We start from the raw sequence: 19,372 nt of genomic DNA, 5'->3' as shown, positions 1-19,372 counted from the left end.
AAAGATATAAAACTGTATTTTTTTGTGAAGAATCAACAACAAGTGGGACACAATCATGAAGTGGAACAACATTTATTGGATATTTCAAACTTTTTTAACAAATCAAAAACTGAAAAATTGGGCGTGCAAAATTATTCAGCCCCCTTAAGTTAATACTTTGTAGCGCCACCTTTTGCTGCGATTACAGCTGTAAGTCGCTTGGGGTATGTCTCTATCAGTTTTGCACATCGAGAGACTGACATTTTTCCCATTCCTCCTTGCAAAACAGCTCGAGCTCAGTGAGGTTGGATGGAGAGCATTTGTGAACAGCAGTTTTCAGTTCTTTCCACAGATTCTCGATTGGATTCAGGTCTGGACTTTGACTTGGCCATTCTAACACCTGGATATGTTTATTTTTGAACCATTCCATTGTAGATTTTGCTTTATGTTTTGGATCATTGTCTTGTTGGAAGACAAATCTCCGTCCCAGTCTCAGGTCTTTTGCAGACTCCATCAGGTTTTCTTCCAGAATGGTCCTGTATTTGACTCCATCCATCTTCCCATCAATTTTAACCATCTTCCCTGTCCCTGCTGAAGAAAAGCAGGCCCAAACCATGATGCTGCCACCACCATGTTTGACAGTGGGGATGGTGTGTTCAGCTGTGTTGCTTTTACGCCAAACATAACGTTTTGCATTGTTGCCAAAAAGTTCAATTTTGGTTTCATCTGACCAGAGCACCTTCTTCCACATGTTTGGTGTGTCTCCCAGGTGGCTTGTGGCAAACTTTAAACAACACTTTTTATGGATATCTTTAAGAAATGGCTTTCTTCTTGCCACTCTTCCATAAAGGCCAGATTTGTGCAATATACAACTGATTGTTGTCCTATGGACAGAGTCTCCCACCTCAGCTGTAGATCTCTGCAATTCATCCAGAGTGATCATGGGCCTCTTGGCTGCATCTCTGATCAGTCTTCTCCTTGTATGAGCTGAAAGTTTAGAGGGACGGCCAGGTCTTGGTAGATTTGCAGTGGTCTGATACTCCTTCCATTTCAATATTATCGCTTGCACAGTGCTCCTTGGGATGTTTAAAGCTTGGGAAATCTTTTTGTATCCAAATCCGGCTTTAAACTTCTTCACAACAGTATCTCGGACCTGCCTGGTGTGTTCCTTGTTCTTCATGATGCTCTCTGCGCTTTTAACGGACCTCTGAGACTATCACAGTGCAGGTGCATTTATACGGAGACTTGATTACACACAGGTGGATTGTATTTATCATCATTAGTCATTTAGGTCAACATTGGATCATTCAGAGATCCTCACTGAACTTCTGGAGAGAGTTTGCTGCACTGAAAGTAAAGGGGCTGAATAATTTTGCACGCCCAATTTTTCAGTTTTTGATTTGTTAAAAAAGTTTGAAATATCCAATAAATGTCGTTCCACTTCATGATTGTGTCCCACTTGTTGTTGATTCTTCACAAAAAAATACAGTTTTATATCTTTATGTTTGAAGCCTGAAATGTGGCAAAAGGTCGCAAAGTTCAAGGGGGCCGAATACTTTCGCAAGGCACTGTAAAATCTACTGGAAATATTCACTGGCTGTGATGCAAATAACAGCTGAAATATACAGTATGTTGTTTGTCTGTCATGTGCGATAAGATCAGGGTTTGTTCTCACGACATTTATGAGACTTTAATTGTCATTTGGAAGACATCTTGTTTTGCGGACAACGACTCACAAACCACAGTTTCCCCATCTGTCAATCATTTCTGGAGACCTGCCTTCTTGGCATTGCAACTTCTTTATTTTCTTAAGGTCTGTGTTGTTTTTTTTATGACAAAAAGAGAGAACATTTGTGAAAATGTGTTTGTTGTTATTAATAGTTAATTTATGTGTATAGTGAGTAATTTTCAACAAAATGGCAGATGAACATAAGTATGATGATGATGATAATGATGAAGATGTACTTACAATGACTCCAGAGGTGTATCCGGTGATGCTGAGGCTCTCTGTGCGAGTGGTGGTGTAGATCCCCAGAATGACCAGGACCAGGGACAGACAGAGCATGACCAGTACCAGCCATATCGCCATCCTGTTCCTCCTCTTCATCAGTTCTGAACCCACAGATGCATAATCAGTCACAATACCATTTCACTGTACAATGTATACCTAGTCCAGGTGAGTTAAAGAAGGGTTAACACTTGGGGTCCTAGGAGGATAACCAGAAGGGGCCCACTAAGATTTGTCCTCAGTATCCACATTGGCCCCACATGTGATTGCCATGTTGGGTTTTATGTGGGCTCAAATTGGGCTTCATACCCACGTGTGGGGCCAACCTGGATCCTGAGGAAAAAAACGTTTTGGATCCCAGTTGGGTTTTACTCATGGGGCCTGAGGAAAAGCCATTCACTAACCCATTTGGGCCCCACATGGAAATGTTGGATGGGACCATTTATGATAAAAACAAAATAAAAAGTGACTTTACTGAGAATCTTGCACAGAGAGGGAGCAGATATGGTCCAGTCCATGATTTACTTTTTCAAAATAATATAGATTATTAATATGATGGTAATAATAACATTTAAAAATATATTAGGCCTAATTTATTGTGCTTACTGTCACACTGAAAAGGCAGTGTAGATCATACATATTAAAAACTCTCAGACAGAGAATAACTCCACATCTGTAAAACAGCTCTACCAAGTCTGCAAATCGATAATTAGCCAGTATAATAACCACAATAGGCTGAATTCTAATTTGCGATCAGTGCATGTAAAAATCTCCTAACGAGATCAATACTTGAGTTACACGTCAGTAAGTCTTCTTTCTATTGGCAGGTCTCAAATTACAACAATGTAAATCTTAAAAAATGAAATGTAAAACCTGCAAATAGATGTCATATTTTCTTTATTTGATTAATGATTAGGCAAAGCTGCTTTGGGGATTATAGGCTAGGTCAAAATCCTGCACACATAATGTTTTTAAATAAGCATATAACTTACATAGTTTTCATGTACACAGACAAAAATCACTTGCATTTTCCTTCACCAAAACGAAATCCTTTCAACTAAGCTATTTAATTGTTGCTGTCATAATTTACAAAGCGTAATATGGTAAAAAAATATATAAAAAAAATCTAAATCGTCGGCCTAAGTCAAGTACAGTAGTTTACACTAATTCGCAGTATAGCCTACCTGCTTGACTGAGAGCGGGCTTCTCCCGATCCGCTGCGTCCCGAATGGCTCCGGTTGTCATGCTCCCCAAACGGATGCTCCACGGAGTAGTATAATATCCACAATATCCCTGAGTGAGCCAATGCGCTACGTCTACTGTGATTATATCAGAATACCTCCGCACGGTCTGTTGCGCATGGAGCTCTTCAAATGTTTTATAAGAGCACTGCGCGCACGGTTGGCCAACTTGTTACCAAATATGCACGCGTAAAATCCCGCTCCTAGTAGGCTACAGCTGCGATGATGCGCTGCTCACTTGTTACAAAAGGACTAGGCTAATAATGGGCGTTTTCTTCTTATGTCATTGAATCTTACTGTGAATGCTTTTATGGTTTATTCAATTGTCCGGTTAAAAAAACAACCGCTAATCTTATGAGAAATTGCATGGGCTATTTTTTACACTCCTACATTACTATACCTTGAGATGTTTAAACTAAAATTAAGATGAACCTGCATGTGTTTTAGATTAAACATCATGTATCTATTAGTCGTGGATGTTTCTTTGTTTTTGATATTTTAATTATGAATCTAGATGGATGAGATTGCATGGACAGAAACTAGATTTAGACATGAGTACCGCTGATTTCCCTTGTTTGGGAGAAACACTCATAATTTTCAGAGTAATACAACGCAATAATGTGGACCATTAAACATCATTATTAAATATGTTCAGCTAAGCTGCAGTTCATGTCAACATGCATACATTTTTTATCCATGCATTTGTAATTTTGAATGGGAAAAACTCTAGGCCCAATTGGTACAACCTACCTAGTAGGTCTCAGTCTCAGAGTTGTTGTTCCTGGCCATGCTGGGTCATGTAATGTATGTAATATCTTATGCAATACCTAGATGTGCACAATGTTACATTTTTCAGTACATCTAAAGGATGTAATTTTCACTTTATGGGTGATTAGGGTTGCAAAACTACCAGTAATTTACCAAAGTTACCAGCATTTTCAGACACTTTGATAATTAACAGGCAATCTATGGTAACTTTGGTCATTTATACTTGAATAACTAATATTTTCATATAAAGTATTAATTTTGTATATCCGTATTGTCCATGAATATCTAGTGGATCAAACATATAGTTAAAATAGCCTAATTAATGAACAAAGCATCTAATCAACAATGGCATTATTTTCTATTCACTCCAACTCTTCCAACTATAGACTTATTTCGCAACTGCCACCAGTTCATCACCAAAATATTTGCAACAAAGACATTAATATAGCTAGTTAAATAAATAATTGGTTAAAAATATAAAGGATATTTAAAGCTGAAACCTAAATATTAAACACCAATGGTATTCACTAAGTAGATTAGTTATATTTAGGATCATGTTTTACAGTTTTATCGTTCTATTATATATTTTTTGTATTATATTTTTTTATGGGCTATATATACAGTGGGGCAAAAAAGTATTTAGTATACTTATTTTATACTTATTTTCCACCATAATTTGCAAATACATTCATTAAAAATCCTACAATGTGATTTTCTGGATTTTTTTCTTCTAATTTTGTCTGTCATAGTTGAAGTGTACCTATGATGAAAATTACAGGCCTCTCTCATCTTTTTAAGTGGGAGAACTTGCAGAATTGGTGGCTGACTAAATACTTTTTTTGCCCCACTGTATATTGTACCTGTGATAAAGCCAAACAGGGGGCGGAGATAATCATACACTGGATAATCTGAAGTACCCAAAAAGCCCACTAGATGTCATCTGACAACTTTCAAGGATTTTATGTAATTTACTCATAATTCTGGTGTTTGAACAGGAGCTGTGTATCGGCGCCTCAAATGTTCAACTGCTTGAGTTCCTGTTCCTCTGAGAATATAAGCTCAAAAGTATTGTCAGAATGAATATATTTCCACAGCTGAATATCTGTAGACATAGGAGGGCTATCCATATCAACATGAAATTATATTTACAGACACTAGCATTTTTTCCCCCCTGGCTGAGTATATAGAGAAATATGCTGTCTCTTACTGAAATCCCTTGTGAAACCTAACTAGCGAACCATCCATTGATCACATTTAAACATAAATTATCTGGGCTCCCGAAAGGACTGATCGCTATAATATATAAACACCTTTTGGAAAGCTCATATTCTGAGCTAACCATTAAAAAGTATAGTCCACAGATCTAATTGAATCTGAACAACCCTTTAACTGGAACAGAATATGAATAAATATGACCTTAGCATCCAGTAATCCAAAACCTCCATTTATTATTTTTAGTTTGTTCACAGATTATATTTAACACCAAGGAAATGATTCACGATGAAATTGGCACCGACTCCCAATTGTTCATAGTGTCTGCTAAATCAGGTACACATTCCTTCATATGATGTGGGCGTGCCCTGCAGTTAAATGCTTCTGGATCAAAGTTACAAAATACATTTTTAAGCGCATGAATTCAATGCTTTGCATCTACTATGTTACAGTTGAAGTCGGATGTTTACATACACTTAGGTTGGAGTCATTAAAACTCGTTTTTCAACTACTCCACAAATTTCTTGTTAACAAACTATAGTTCTGGCAAGTTGGTTAGGACATCTACTTTGTGCATGACACAAGTCATTTTTCCAACAATTGTTTACAGACAGATAATTTCACTTATAATTCACTGTATCACAATTCCAGTGGGTCAAAAGTTTACATACACTAAATTGACTGTGCCTTATAACAGCTTGGAAAATTCCAGAAAACAATGTCATGATTTTAGAAGTTTCTGATAGGCTAATTGACATAATTTGAGTCAATTGGAGGTCTACCCCTGTGGATGTATTTTAAGGCCTAACTTCAAACTCAGTGCCTCTTCGCTTCACATCATGAGAAAATCAAAAGAAATCAGCCAAGATCCCAGAAAAAATAATTGTAGACCTCCACAAGTCTGGTTCATCCTTGGGAGCAATTTCCAAATGCCTGAAGGCACCACGTTCATCTGTAAAAACAATAGTAAGTAGGTATAAACACCATGGGACCACGCAGCCATCATCCGGCTCAGGAAGGAGACGTGTTCTGTCTCCTAGAGATGAATGTACTTCGGTGCAAAAAGTGCAAATCAATCCCAGAACAACAGCAAAGGACCTAGTGAAGAAGCTGGAGGAAACATGTACAAAAGTATCTATATCCACAGTAAAACGAGTCCTATATCGACATAACCTGAAAGGCCGTTCAGCAAGGAAGAAGCCACTGCTCCAAAACCGGCATAAAAAAAGCCAGACTACAGTTTGCAACTGCACATGGGGACAAATATTATACTTTTTGGAGAAATGTCCTCAGGTCTGATGAAATAAAAATATAACTGTTTTGGCCATAATGACCATCGTTATGTTTGGAGGAAAAAGGGGGAGGCCTGCAAGCCGAAGAACACCATCCCAACCGTGAAGCACAGGGGTGGCAGCATCATGTTGTGGGGTTGCTTTGCTGCAGGAGGGACTGGTGCACTTCACAAAATAGATGGCATCATAAGGAATTTAAAATTATGTGGATATATTGAAGCAACATCTCAAGACATCAGTCAGGAAGTTAAAGCATGGTCGCAAATGGGTCTTCCAAATGGACAATGACCCCAAGCATACTTACAAAGTTGTGGCAAAATGGCTTAAAGACAACAAAGTCAAGGTATTGGAGTGGCCATCACAAAGCCCTGACCTCAATCCTGTAGAATATTTGTGGGCAGAAATGAAAAAGCGTATGCGAGCAAGGATACCTACAAACCTGACTCAGTTACACCAGCTCGAAGGGCACCTATTGGTAGATGGGTATAAAAAAGCAGACATTGAATTTCCCTTTGAGCATGGTGAAGTTATTACACTTTGGATGGACAACCAGAACTTTCTAACTCAGTTGCCGGTGAGGAAGGAAACCGCTCAGGAATTTCACCATGAGGCCAATGGTGACTTTCAAACAGTTACATTGGCTGTGACAGGTGAAAACTGAGGATGGATCAATACATTTGAGGTTACTACACAATAATAACCGTCAGTGCCTTCAGAAAGTATTCAGACCCCTTGACGTTTTCCACATTTTGTTACGTTACAAACTTATCCTAAAATTGATTAAATACTTTTTTCCCTCATCAATCTACACACAATACCCCAGAATGACAAAGCAAAAACAGGTTTTTAGAATCACATTTACATAAGTATTCAGACCCTTTACTCAATACTTTGTTGAAGCACCTTTGCCAGCCATTACAGCCTCGAGTCTTCCAAGCTATAAGCTTGGCACACCTGGATTTAGGGAGTTTCTCCCATTTTTTTCTGCAGATCCTCTCAAGTTCTGTCAGGTTGGATGGGGAGTGTTGCTGCATAGCTATTTCCAGGTCTCTTTAGAGATGTTCAATTGGGTTCAAGTCCGGGCTCTGGCTGGGCCACTCAAGGACATTCAGAGACTTTTCCCAAAGCCACTCCTGCATTGTCTTGGCTGTGTGCTTAGGGTCGTTGCCCTGTTGGAAGGTGAACCTTCGCCCCAGTCTGAGGTCCTGAGTGCTCTGGAGCAGGTTTTCATCAAGGATTTCTCTGTACTTTGCTCCATTCATCTTTCCCTCTAACCTGACTAATCTCCCAGTCCCTGCCACTGAATAACATCCCTACAGCATGATGCTGCCACCACCATGCTTCACCGTAGGGATGGTGCTAGGTTTCCTCCAGACGTGATGCTTGGCATTCAGGCCAAAGAGTTCAATCTTGGTTTCATCAGAGCAGAGAATCTTGTTTCTCATGGTTTGAGAGTCTTTAGGTGCCTTTTGGCCAGCTCAAAGTGGGTTGTTATGTTTATTTTACTGAGGAGTAGCTTCCGTCTGGCCACTCTACCATAAAGGCCTGATTGGTGGAGTACTGCAGAGATGGTTGTCCTTCTGGAAAGTTCTCCCATCTCCACAGAGCTCTGTCAGAGTGACCATTGGGTTCTTGGTCACCTCCCTGACCAAGACCCTTTTCCCCTGATTGCTCAGTTTGGCCGGGTGGCCAGCTCTAGGAAGAGTCTTGGTGGTTCCAGACTTCTTCCATTTGAGAATGATATAGGCCACTGTGTTCTTGGGGACCTTCAATGCTGCAGAAATGTTTTGGTACCCTTCCCCAGATCTGTGCCTCGACACAATCCTGTCTTCAGATCTCTAAAGACAATTCCTTCAACCTCATGGCTTGTTTTTTGCTCTGACATGCATTGTCAACAGTGGGACCTTATACAGACAGGTGTGTGCCTTTCCAAATCATGTCTAATCAATTGAATTTACCACAGGTGGACTCCAGTCAAGTTGTAGAAATATCTCAAGGATGATCAATAGAAACAGGATGCACCTGAGTTCAATTTCGAGTCTCATAGCAAAGGGGTATTGTGTGTAGATTGCTGAGGATTCATATTTATTTCATCAATTTTAGAATGAGGCTGTAATGTAACAAAATGTGGAAAAAGTCAAGGGGTCTGAATACTTCCTGAAGGCGCTGTAAATGAAAGAGTGAAAAGATTCCAAAACATGAATCCTGTTTGCAATAAGGTACTAAAGTAAAACAAACAAAACATTTGCAAACAATTAACTTTATGTCCTGAATAGACACATCACTGAGTCCCACTTCATATTTTCAAGCATAGTGGTGGCTGCATTATGTTATGGATATGCTTGTCATCGGCAAGGACTGAGGAGTTTATTTAGGATAAAAGAAATGGAAAAAAGCTAAGCACAGGCAAAATCCTAGAGGAAAACCTGGTTCAGTCTGCTTTCCAACAGACACTGGGAGACAAATTCACCTTTCAGCAGCAATACCCTAAAACACAAGGCCAAAAATACTCTGGAGTTGCTTACCAAGTCAACATTGAATGTTCCTGAATGGCCTAGTTACCATTTTGACTTTAATCGGTTTGAAAATGGCTATCTAGCAATGATCCACAACGAACTTGACAGAGCTTGAAGAATTTTAAAAATAATAATGTGCAAATATTGTACAATCCAGGTGTGCAAAGACTAACAGCTGTAATCACTGCCAAAGGTGATTTTAACATGTATTGACTCAGGGATGTGAAGACTTGTGTAAATTGCTACTTACGTAAATTTGCATATGCAAAAAATGTTTCCACTTTGTCATTATGGGGTATTGGAAGAAAATATTTAATCCATTTAGAATTTAGGCTATAACACATAACAATGTGGAATAAGTTAAGGGTATGAATAAAGGTTCATTAAAGGCACAAAATAAAAAATGAATACTTTCTGAATGGACTTTATATACCTATTTGTATCTTTTCTGACTTCTTTGCTTTCAGGCCCATGGGGAGTAGTGGCATGGGGAGGGTGGCTGGTCTGAGGGGTGATTGATGGGGAGGGGTGGGAAACATGGTTTCCGGAAGTAGGTAGTATTGGGGGGGGTTGGATGGTTGGCTGGATGGGGTTGGGGGAATGGGATGGGAAGTTGGGGATGGAGGCCTACTTCTTTTTTGTTTACCTTTCCTGCTTAAATCAAATGTATTATTACTTAACTCTGTATGTATTGTTTAATAGGCGTTGTTTCTTATTTTGAGTGGCAGTCTACGGGTACAAAAAACTTAACCGCAAGGCCATGGATTATTCATTTGTAGAGATAAATTGCGATCTGGTCAATGTGGTTCTGGACATTGTTAATGCTGAGATAAACTGGACATCGGGAGTGTGAAGAGCGCCATTTCTGGGATTTTTAAAATTCATATCCAAATATATTCCAAAAATTGTCAATCGTCTGACTTGGCTGCACATCTTGTTGCAGGAGGATCCATATGGCAATATGAGAGCAGCAGCTGCCTGTCTGCCAGGGTCTAGGACTTTCACACTGAAATAATCACTGCTGGCCCTATGTGATCCCTATCGCATCTCTGTTGAGGATGCTGAATTAACTGTGTATATTCAGCAACTGCGTCGGAAAGCCAGGTGGAGGGCAGGAATTCCCATCCCTTATTGAAGTTTTGGACAGCTGCAGCCCTGGCATTTTCCTCTTCTGCACTACAGAACATATGAAAACATTCATCAGATCTTGCATGCTGACCGCATGTCTCAACAATCTAGCCCTGTCATTTGAAAGGGAACTCGGTGACTCTTTGGACTATGATGAAATAATCTCCATCTTCAACACCAAGCCTAGGTGCCTTGTGTTATAAAACATGAAACGCACAAGAAAGGTAAGTCTGAATACTGTTTATTTATGTCTGCCTTGGTAGGACAGGCCACGTTTATGTTTGCTGTTTCAAGTCATCTACTGTATTCACACCTACCGTGTTTTTAGGCTATGTATAATGATTTCATGTTTCGTGCCTGAATGTCTATACAGTAGTGTTTGCTTATTCAAAGTGAGCTATTCATTTCATACCCGCCATACAGTTCAAGATATAGGCCTAATGTGTCTGTATTGTATTCTGCATGTCTGTTTTCATATGGCAAAAAATGTGTACTTTCCATTCTTCCTTGCTTCTTTCTGCAGTAAGCTGTTTGCGAATATTCCAATCCAATGCCACACTGACGTCTGGACGATGCGCTGATCATGGCCCTAAATCCACCTGTTGTGCCTGTACTGTAGAATGTTCCTTTGAGTTGGGAGTGGTTATCTGATCAGATAATATGTTGATTATTTCATGACATTTGGACTGTCGAACTGAATACTTCATCCATTATCTGTATTTTGTGAGTATAATTTTTCCCATTTTATCACTGCACTTGTCTGCTGCTGTAGAATCTCTCTCTCTCTCTCTCTCTGAATTTGCAGGTGATAGACATGTTGTATAATTCATTATGTTTGTTTACTGTCGGACTCGGACACAGTAGGCCTGTTTAGTCAGTGGTGTTGTCGTAAGCGGTTGTGTAGTTGCGCAATTGCACTGCCTATTTGGCAATGACAATGGGTTTGTTAGATAAGGGAGATTTGTAGTGTTTATTGGTCACATTTATTATGTGTAATGTGTTAAATTATCTCATTTTCATTTAAATATGTTGGGTTATTCTTGTGGGAACATTTTTGCCCAGCCACTTTTACATACACCCAGCCACACATCCATTTCTGCCTACACAGCTGGCCACCACACCATGATGAGTTGCCATGATAATATGCGAAAATCCTCTGCTTTGCTTCCATGGCTTTGCTTCCATGGCTTTGCTGTGGTTTTGTGATATGTTCCCAGTGTCTGTGATTATTTATAAATGTATAATTCACTTTAGTCATTGTACTTTAGTCATTGCTTTGGTCTGTGTTTTCAATTTATCAGACAACAATGTGAGGAATAGGCCTATTTTTGTCCCCCTTCCCCCCAATGTGCCCTCCAAATTGTTCTAAAAGGTTCTGCTGCTGGTGAAGCATGTGACAATAACAGAAAATGCATGTTTAAAGGATGGCTCACAGCCTAACTTGTCTACTCATGTTCCACACAACATGGTGACACGTAATTAATACATCATGATTTATGGCTATTTCAGGCCTATTTCAGACCATCTGTTTTGCACATGCTGATCGAGTAGTAGTTGGATTATACGACTAGGATGCCTGGGCAACTCCCCGTTCATGATAGATGTTGGACCTAGCCTAGGCCTACCTTGTTGTGTTGTAGCCTGTAACTGGAAGATTTACCGTTGCCACTAGAGCTGCATAGTTTAGGCTATGCTACTGCTTGCTTCTCTGCGTCGCTGTCGCGCCATTTGAGGAGCCGCGAAGTTGCATGCAGGTGCTGGCTTACACTATGTCCCGGGCGTAAAATGATTAAGCCTTATGGGTCTGTGTACATGCGAATAATGTATTTACTGCGTTACAACGGAGCAATCAGCAGCGTTTTTCGAAGAACTGGAAAATTGCTTGTTTTTGTTATCTTGTTTTTTTTACTTTATATTTACATTTTCACAAGTGGGTGGAGTTAAATGTGGAATGCTTGTCATTGGTCAAATGCACAGCCAACCATTCCTGTCCTTTCAAAATAGCAGTTAACATTTCTAACTTCATTCTATTAATCTACTATCTATTAATAGCTATTAATTCATACATTAATGCCAAGATAAAGTGATATTTCTCCAATTATATTCTAGATTTAAAATGATAAGATAGTCACAAAAATTATAGTGTTTATCGACCTATTCATGAACTGCTGTTACGTTTTTTCCCCTGTTAAAACAGGCAGAGCAAAACAGTTAGCATAATCTCATGGGAGCTGCACGGCTAAAAACACAATGGGTCTTCATTAATTCAACTACAGTGCCCTCAGAATGTATGCATACCCCTTAACTTATTCCACATTTTGTTGTGTTCACACAATACCCATAATGACCAAATGTAAACATGTTTTACATTTTTTTTGCAAATATATTGAAAATTAAATACAGAAATATCTCCTTTTTACAAGTATTCACACCCCTGAGTCAATACATGTTACAATCTCCTAACAGTGATTAGAGTTGCTGTCTTTCAGAGTCTCTAAGAGCTTTGCACACCTGGATTGTACAATATTTGCACATTACTATTATTTTAATTCTTCAAGCTTTGTCAAGTTGGTTGTTGATCATTGTTAGACAACCATTTTCAAGTCTTGCCATAGAATTTCAAGCCGATTTGAGTCAAAACTGTAAATAGGCCACTCATGAACATTCAATGTTGTCTTGGTAAGCAACTCCAGTGTATATTTGGCCTTGTGTTTTAGGTTATTGCCCTGCTGAAAGGTGAATTTATCTCCCAGTGTCTGGTAGAAAGCAGACTGAAACAGGTTTTCATCTAGGATTTTGCCTGTGCTTAGCTCCATTACATTTATTTTTACCCTAAAAAAAAATATGTTGTCCTTGCAGATGACAAGCATAGCCATAACATGAAGCAGCCACCACCATGCTTGAAAATGTGAAGAGTGGGACTCAGTGATGTGTTGGATTTTCCGCAAACATAATTCTTTGTATTCAGGACATATAGTTCCTTTCTTTGCCATAACTTGTGCAGTTTTAATTTAGTGCCTTGTTGCAGACAGGATGCATGCTATGGAACATGTTTAGGCCAGTTACAAAAAAATCTCAATTTAACCATTTTAAATTCAGGCTGTAACAAAATAAAATGTGGAAAAAGTCAAGGGGTGTGAATACTTTCTGAAGGCACTATAGATGAGCCATGACTAGAATTCAATATATACATAAAAAGTGAGTAAAACAGTATGTAAACATTATTAAAGTGTCCAGTGTTCAATGAACATAGGGCAGCAGGGTAGAGTACCAGGTGATAGTCACTGTTACTAGCCGGCTAAGGTTTAGGACAGGTTACTGGGCGTAGGCCGGCTAGAGGTGACTGCTTAACAGTCTGATGGCTTGGAGATAGAATCTGTTAATCAGTCTCTTGGTCTCAGCTTTGTTGCATCTGTACGGTCTCCTCCTAGATGGTAGCAGGGTGAACAGGCCGTGGCTCAGGTGGCTGAGTTCCTTGATGATCTTTTTATCCTTCCTGTGACACAGGGTGCTGTAGATGTCCTGGAGGGCAGGCAGTTTCTTTACCTCACTGTCTGAGTGAAGGGACAATTTCGGGTTGTCAGTGATGTGTACGCAGAGGAACTTGAAGCTTTTGACCCTCTCCACTGCGGCCCTGTCTACAGTGGGGCAAAAAAGTATTTAGTCAGTCACCAATTGTGCAAGTTCTCCCACTTAAAAAGATGAGAGAGGCCTGTAATTTACATCATAGGTACACTTCAACTATGACAGACAAAATGAGAAAAAAAATCCAGAAAATCACATTGTAGGATTTTTTATGAATTTATTTGCAAATTATGGTGGTAAATAAGTATTTGGTCACCTACAAACAAGCAAGATTTCTGGCTCTCACAGACCTGTAACTTCTTCTTTAAGAGGCTCCTCTGTCCTCCACTCGTTACCTGTATTAATGGCACCTGTTTGAACTTGTTATCAGTATAAAAGACACCGGTCCACAACCTCAAACAGTCACACTCCAAACTCTACTATGGCCAAGACCAAAGAGCTGTCAAAGGACACCAGAAACAAAATTGTAGACCTGCACCAGGCTGGGAAGACTGAATCTGCAATAGGTAAGCAGCTTGGTTTGAAGAAATCAACTGTGGGAGCAATTATTAGGAAATGGAAGACATACAAGACCACTGATAATCTCCTTCGATCTGGGGCTCCACGCAAGATCTCACCCCACGGGGGGGACCTAGTGAATGACCTGCAGAGAGCTGGGACCAAAGTAACAAAGCCTACCATCAGTAACATACTACGCCGCCAGGGACTTAAATCCTGCAGTGCCAGACGTGTCCCCCTGCTTAAGCCAGTACATGTCCAGGCCCGTCTGAAGTTTGCTAGAGACCATTTGGATGATCCAGAAGAAGATTGGGAGAATGTCATATGGTCAGATGAAACCAAAATATAACTTTTTGGTAAAAACTCAAATCGTCGTGTTTGGAGGACAAAGAATGCTGAGTTGCATCCAAAGAACACCATACCTACTGTGAAGCATGGGCGTGGAAACATCATGCTTTGGGGTTCATGTTTTTCTGCAAAGGGACCAGGATGACTGATCCGTGTAAAGGAAAGAATGAATGTATCATGAGATTTTGAGTGAAAACCCCCTTCCATCAGCAAGGGCATTGAAGATTAAATGTGGCTGGGTCTTTCAGCATGACAATGATCCCAAACACACTGCCCGGGCAACGAAGGAGTGGCCTAGCCAGTCTCCAGATCTCAACCCCATAGAAAATCTTTGGAGGGATTTGAAAGTCTGTGTTGCCCAGCAACAGCCCCAAAACATCACTGCTCTAGAGGAGATCTGCATGGAGGAATGGGCCAAAATACCAGCAAAAGTGTTACAGTTAAGACTTACAGAAAACGTTTGACCTCTGTCATTGCCAACAAAGGGTATATAACAAAGTAATGAGAAACTTTTGTTATTGACCAAATACTTATTTTTCACCATATTTTGCAAATAAATTCATTAAAAATCGGGGATTGGGGCGTGCTCTCTCTGCTGTCCACAATCAGCTCTTTTATTTTGTTGACGTTGAGGGAGAAATTATTTTTCTGCCAGGGCTCTCACCTTATCATTGTAGGCTGTCTCATCATTGTTGGTAATCAGGCCTACTACTGTTGTGTCATCAGCAAACCTGGCAATTGAGTTGGAGACGTGTGTGGCCACACAGTCATGAGTGAACATGGAGTACAAGAGGGGCTGAGCACACACCCAAGTGGGGCCCCAGCGTGGCGGAGGTGCTGTTGCCTACCTTCACCACTTGGTGTCAGCCCGTAAGGAAGTCCAGGACCCAGTTGCACAGGGAGGGGTTCAGACCCAGGTCCCTGAGCTTATTGATGAGCTTGGAGGGAACTATGGCGTTGAAGGCTGAGCTGTAGTCGATGCATAACATTCTTACACAGGTATTTCTCTTGTCCAGGTGGGATAGAGCAGGTCAATGGCGATTGCGTCGTCCATGGATCTGTTGTGAGGTATGTGAATTATAGTGGATTTAGGTTGTTGGGTAAGATGGAGGTGATATGGTCCTTAGCTAGCCTCTAAAAGCACTTCATGATGACATAAGTGAGTGCTACGGGGCAATAGTCATTTCGTTCAGTTACCTTTGCGTTCTTGGGTACAGGAAAAATGGTGGACATCTTGAAACAAGTGAGGACAACAGACTGGGAAATGGATACCAGCCAGCTGGCATAAACATGCTCTGAGGATGCGGCTTGGGATGCTGCCTGGGCCGGCAGCCTTGCGAGGGTTAACACGCTTAAATGACTTACTCACGTCAGCCAAGGCGAACGAGAGCACACAGTACTCGTGAGCATCGAGGGCCTGCGTCGGCGGCTAGATGTTGTTTTCCTCGAAGTGGGAAAAGAAGGTGTTTAGCTTGTCCAGGAGCAATGCTTTGATGTTTGCAACGTCCCGGACACATCTTGTGTCTAAGCCATTGAATTGCGACTCCACTTTGTCCCTGTACTGTCATTTTGCCTCTTTGATTGCCTTACAGAGGTCATAGCTGGTCTGTTTGTAAACAACCATGTTACCCGTCACCTTTCCATGGTCATGCTGTGGTTTGCGCTTTCAGTTTTCCACGAATGCGGCAATCTGCCTACGATTTTTGGTTTGGATTTAAAGTTTTAATCGTCACAGTGGGATTAACATCCTCTATGCATTTCCTGATGAACCCAGTCACTGAATCAATGCATACGTCGATACTATTCTCAGAGGCGAACTGGAACATTTCCCAATCCTCGTGATCAATTAATCTTGAAGCATAGATTCCGATTGTTCAGACCAATTGTGAACAGTTCTTACCATGGGTGTTTCCCATTTAAGTTTCTGCCTTTAATTGAGGAGGAGCAGAATGGAGGCGGGATTCTGATTGCAGAAGTCAGGGCAGGTAGGGCCTTGTAGCCATCCTGGAAAGTGAGAGTAGCAATGATCCAAAGTTTGTGATGCGCATGTAGCACAGGAGATGTGTTGATAGAACCTCGGTAGCGTTTTCCTTAGATTTCCATTTGTATTTTTTTTTTTTAATTATTTTATATTTTACCCCTTTTTCTCCCCAATTTCGTGGTATCCAATTGTTGTAGTAGCTACTATCTTGTCTCATTGCTACAACTCCCGTACGGGCTCAGATACACAACCCAACCAGCCGTACTGCTTCTTAACACAGCGCGCGTCCAACCCGGAAGCCAGCCGCACCAATGTGTCGGAGGCTACACCGTGCACCTGGCAACCTTGGTTAGCACGCACTGCACCCGGCCCGCCACAGGAGTCACTGGTGTGCGATGAGACAAGGAGATCCCTACCGACCAATCCCTCCCTAACCCGGACAACGCTAGGCCAATTGTGCGTCGCCCCACGGACCTCCCGGTCGCGGACGGTTACGACAGAGCCTGGGCACGAACCCAGGGACTCTGATGGCACAGCTGGCGCCCTTAACCACTGCGCCACCCGGGAGGCCCAGATTTCAATTTTTAAAGTTCCCAGCTACAATAAATGTGGCTTCCAGTTTGCACATAGTCCAGTGTAGTTCCTTGAGAACCGTCGCGATTCCGTAAAACAGAGTATGTTACCGTTCCTGATGTCTCTCTGGAAGGAGATCAGCGCCCTGAGCTCATCTACTTTATTGACCAGGGCTGAACGTTAGCGAGTAATATACTCTGAAGCGGTATATGGTATGCACGCCACCTGAGTCTGACTAGGACTTCCTCGGCGTTTTGAATAGAGCTGCCTCTGGAAGTTCAAACAAAGGATCCATGTCAGGGATATTGAATTTCTGCTCTAATGTCTGGTGAGTGATCACCGCTCTAATGTCAAAAAGTTATTTACGGCTGTAGGTAATAATACAAGAAACATTCTGAGCAAATAATGTAAGAGATAGGAGCTAGAAACAGGGCAACCGTGTCTGTCGGCGCCATCTTGTCATTATTCTGTTTCTTGTTGTTCAACAAAAAAGCAAACTGTTTACAGTGCTTTTGTTACGTTACAGCCTTATTATTTCCCTCATCAATCTACACACGATACACTATAATAATGAAGCGCCATTTTAGACATTTTTGCAAATGTATTAAAAATAAAAAACAGAAATACCTTATTACATAAGTATTCAGATCCTTCATATGAGACTCGGAAATTGAACTCCGGTACATCCTGTTTCCATTGATCATCCTTGAGATATTTCTATAACTTGATTGGAGTCCACCTGTGGTAAATTAAATAGATTTGGAAAGGCATCTAAGTGTCTATATAAGGTCCCACAGTTAACAATGTTTGTCAGAGTAAAAAGCAAGCCATGAGGTCAAAGGAATTGTCTGTAGAACTCTGAGACAGGATTGTGTTGAGGCACAGATCTGGGGAAGGGTACCAAAACATGTCTGCAGCACATTAAAGGTCCCCAAGAACAGCCAAGACAACACAGGAGTGGCTTTGGGACAAGTCTCTGAATGTCCTTGAGTGGCCCAGCCAGAGCCCGGACTTGAACCCGATCGAACATCCCCATCTAACCTGACATAACTTGAGAGGATCTGCAGTGAAGAATGGGAGAAACTCCCCAAATATAAGTGTGCCAAGCTTGTAGCGTCATACACAAGAAGACTCTGCTTCAACAAAGTACTGAGTAAATGTATAACATTTCTAAAAACCTGTTTTTGCTTTGTCATTATGGGGCATTGTGTGTAGATTGATGAGAGGAAAAAATACAATTTAATCCATTTTGGAATAAGCCTGTAATTTAACAAAATGTGGAAAAAGTCAAAGGGTCTAAATACTTCCCCGAAGGCACTGTATGTGGTTTGATTTCAGATTAAAATCCAATAAACAAGGAATTACTAATTTCTCGTTTTTATCTTGTCATCTAATAGGAAATATTAATTGGCCAAAACGTACAGTGCCTTGCGAAAGTATTCGGCCCCCTTGAACTTTGCGACCTTTTGCCACATTTCAGGCTTCAAACATAAAGATATAAAACTGTATTTTTTTTGTGAAGAATCAACAACAAGTGGGACACAATCATGAAGTGGAACGACATTTATTGGATATTTCAAACTTTTTTAACAAATTAAAAACGGAAAAATTGGGCGTGCAAAATTATTCAGCCCCTTTACTTTCAGTGCAGCAAACTCTCTCCAGAAGTTCAGTGAGGATCTCTGAATGATCCAATGTTGACCTAAATGACTAATGATGATAAATACAATCCACCTGTGTGTAATCAAGTCTCCGTATAAATGCACCTGCACTGTGATAGTCTCAGAGGTCCGTTAAAAGCGCAGAGAGCATCATGAAGAACAAGGAACACACCAGGCAGGTCCGAGATACTGTTGTGAAGAAGTTTAAAGCTGGATTTGGATACAAAAAGATTTCCCAAGCTTTAAACATCCCAAGGAGCACTGTGCAAGCGATAATATTGAAATGGAAGGAGTATCAGACCACTGCAAATCTACCAAGACCTGGCCGTCCCTCTAAACTTTCAGCTCATACAAGGAGAAGACTGATCAGAGATGCAGCCAAGAGGCCCATGATCACTCTGGATGAACTGCAGAGATCTACAGCTGAGGTGGGAGACTCTGTCCATAGGACAACAATCATATTGCACAAATCTGGCCTTTATGGAAGAGTGGCAAGAAGAAAGCCATTTCTTAAAGATATCCATAAAAAGTGTCGTTTAAAGTTTGCCACAAGCCACCTGGGAGACATGTGGAAGAAGGTGC

General features: G+C 40.8%; 1 protein-coding gene across 1 annotated transcript in view; it reads right to left on the bottom strand.

The window, feature by feature from the left end:
- LOC110507616 (transmembrane protein 255B) overlaps positions 1 to 3,485 on the bottom strand; it is a 36,573-nt gene extending 33,088 nt beyond the window's left edge. Inside the window, exons 1-2 of the mRNA XM_021587716.2 lie at positions 3,172 to 3,485; positions 1,949 to 2,091 (exon numbers count right to left, since the gene is read on the bottom strand). Coding sequence (XP_021443391.1) covers positions 1,949 to 2,091; positions 3,172 to 3,232 — 204 coding nt within the window. The 5' untranslated portion in view covers positions 3,233 to 3,485. The remainder of the gene's footprint in view (positions 1 to 1,948; positions 2,092 to 3,171) is intronic.
- Between the last annotated feature and the right edge of the window lie 15,887 nt (positions 3,486 to 19,372).

Source organism: Oncorhynchus mykiss, chromosome 27 (assembly GCF_013265735.2).
Source record: "Oncorhynchus mykiss isolate Arlee chromosome 27, USDA_OmykA_1.1, whole genome shotgun sequence".
In the NCBI taxonomy this organism is placed as follows: domain Eukaryota; kingdom Metazoa; phylum Chordata; class Actinopteri; order Salmoniformes; family Salmonidae; genus Oncorhynchus; species Oncorhynchus mykiss.
This window is presented reverse-complemented; position numbering and strand designations above follow the sequence as displayed.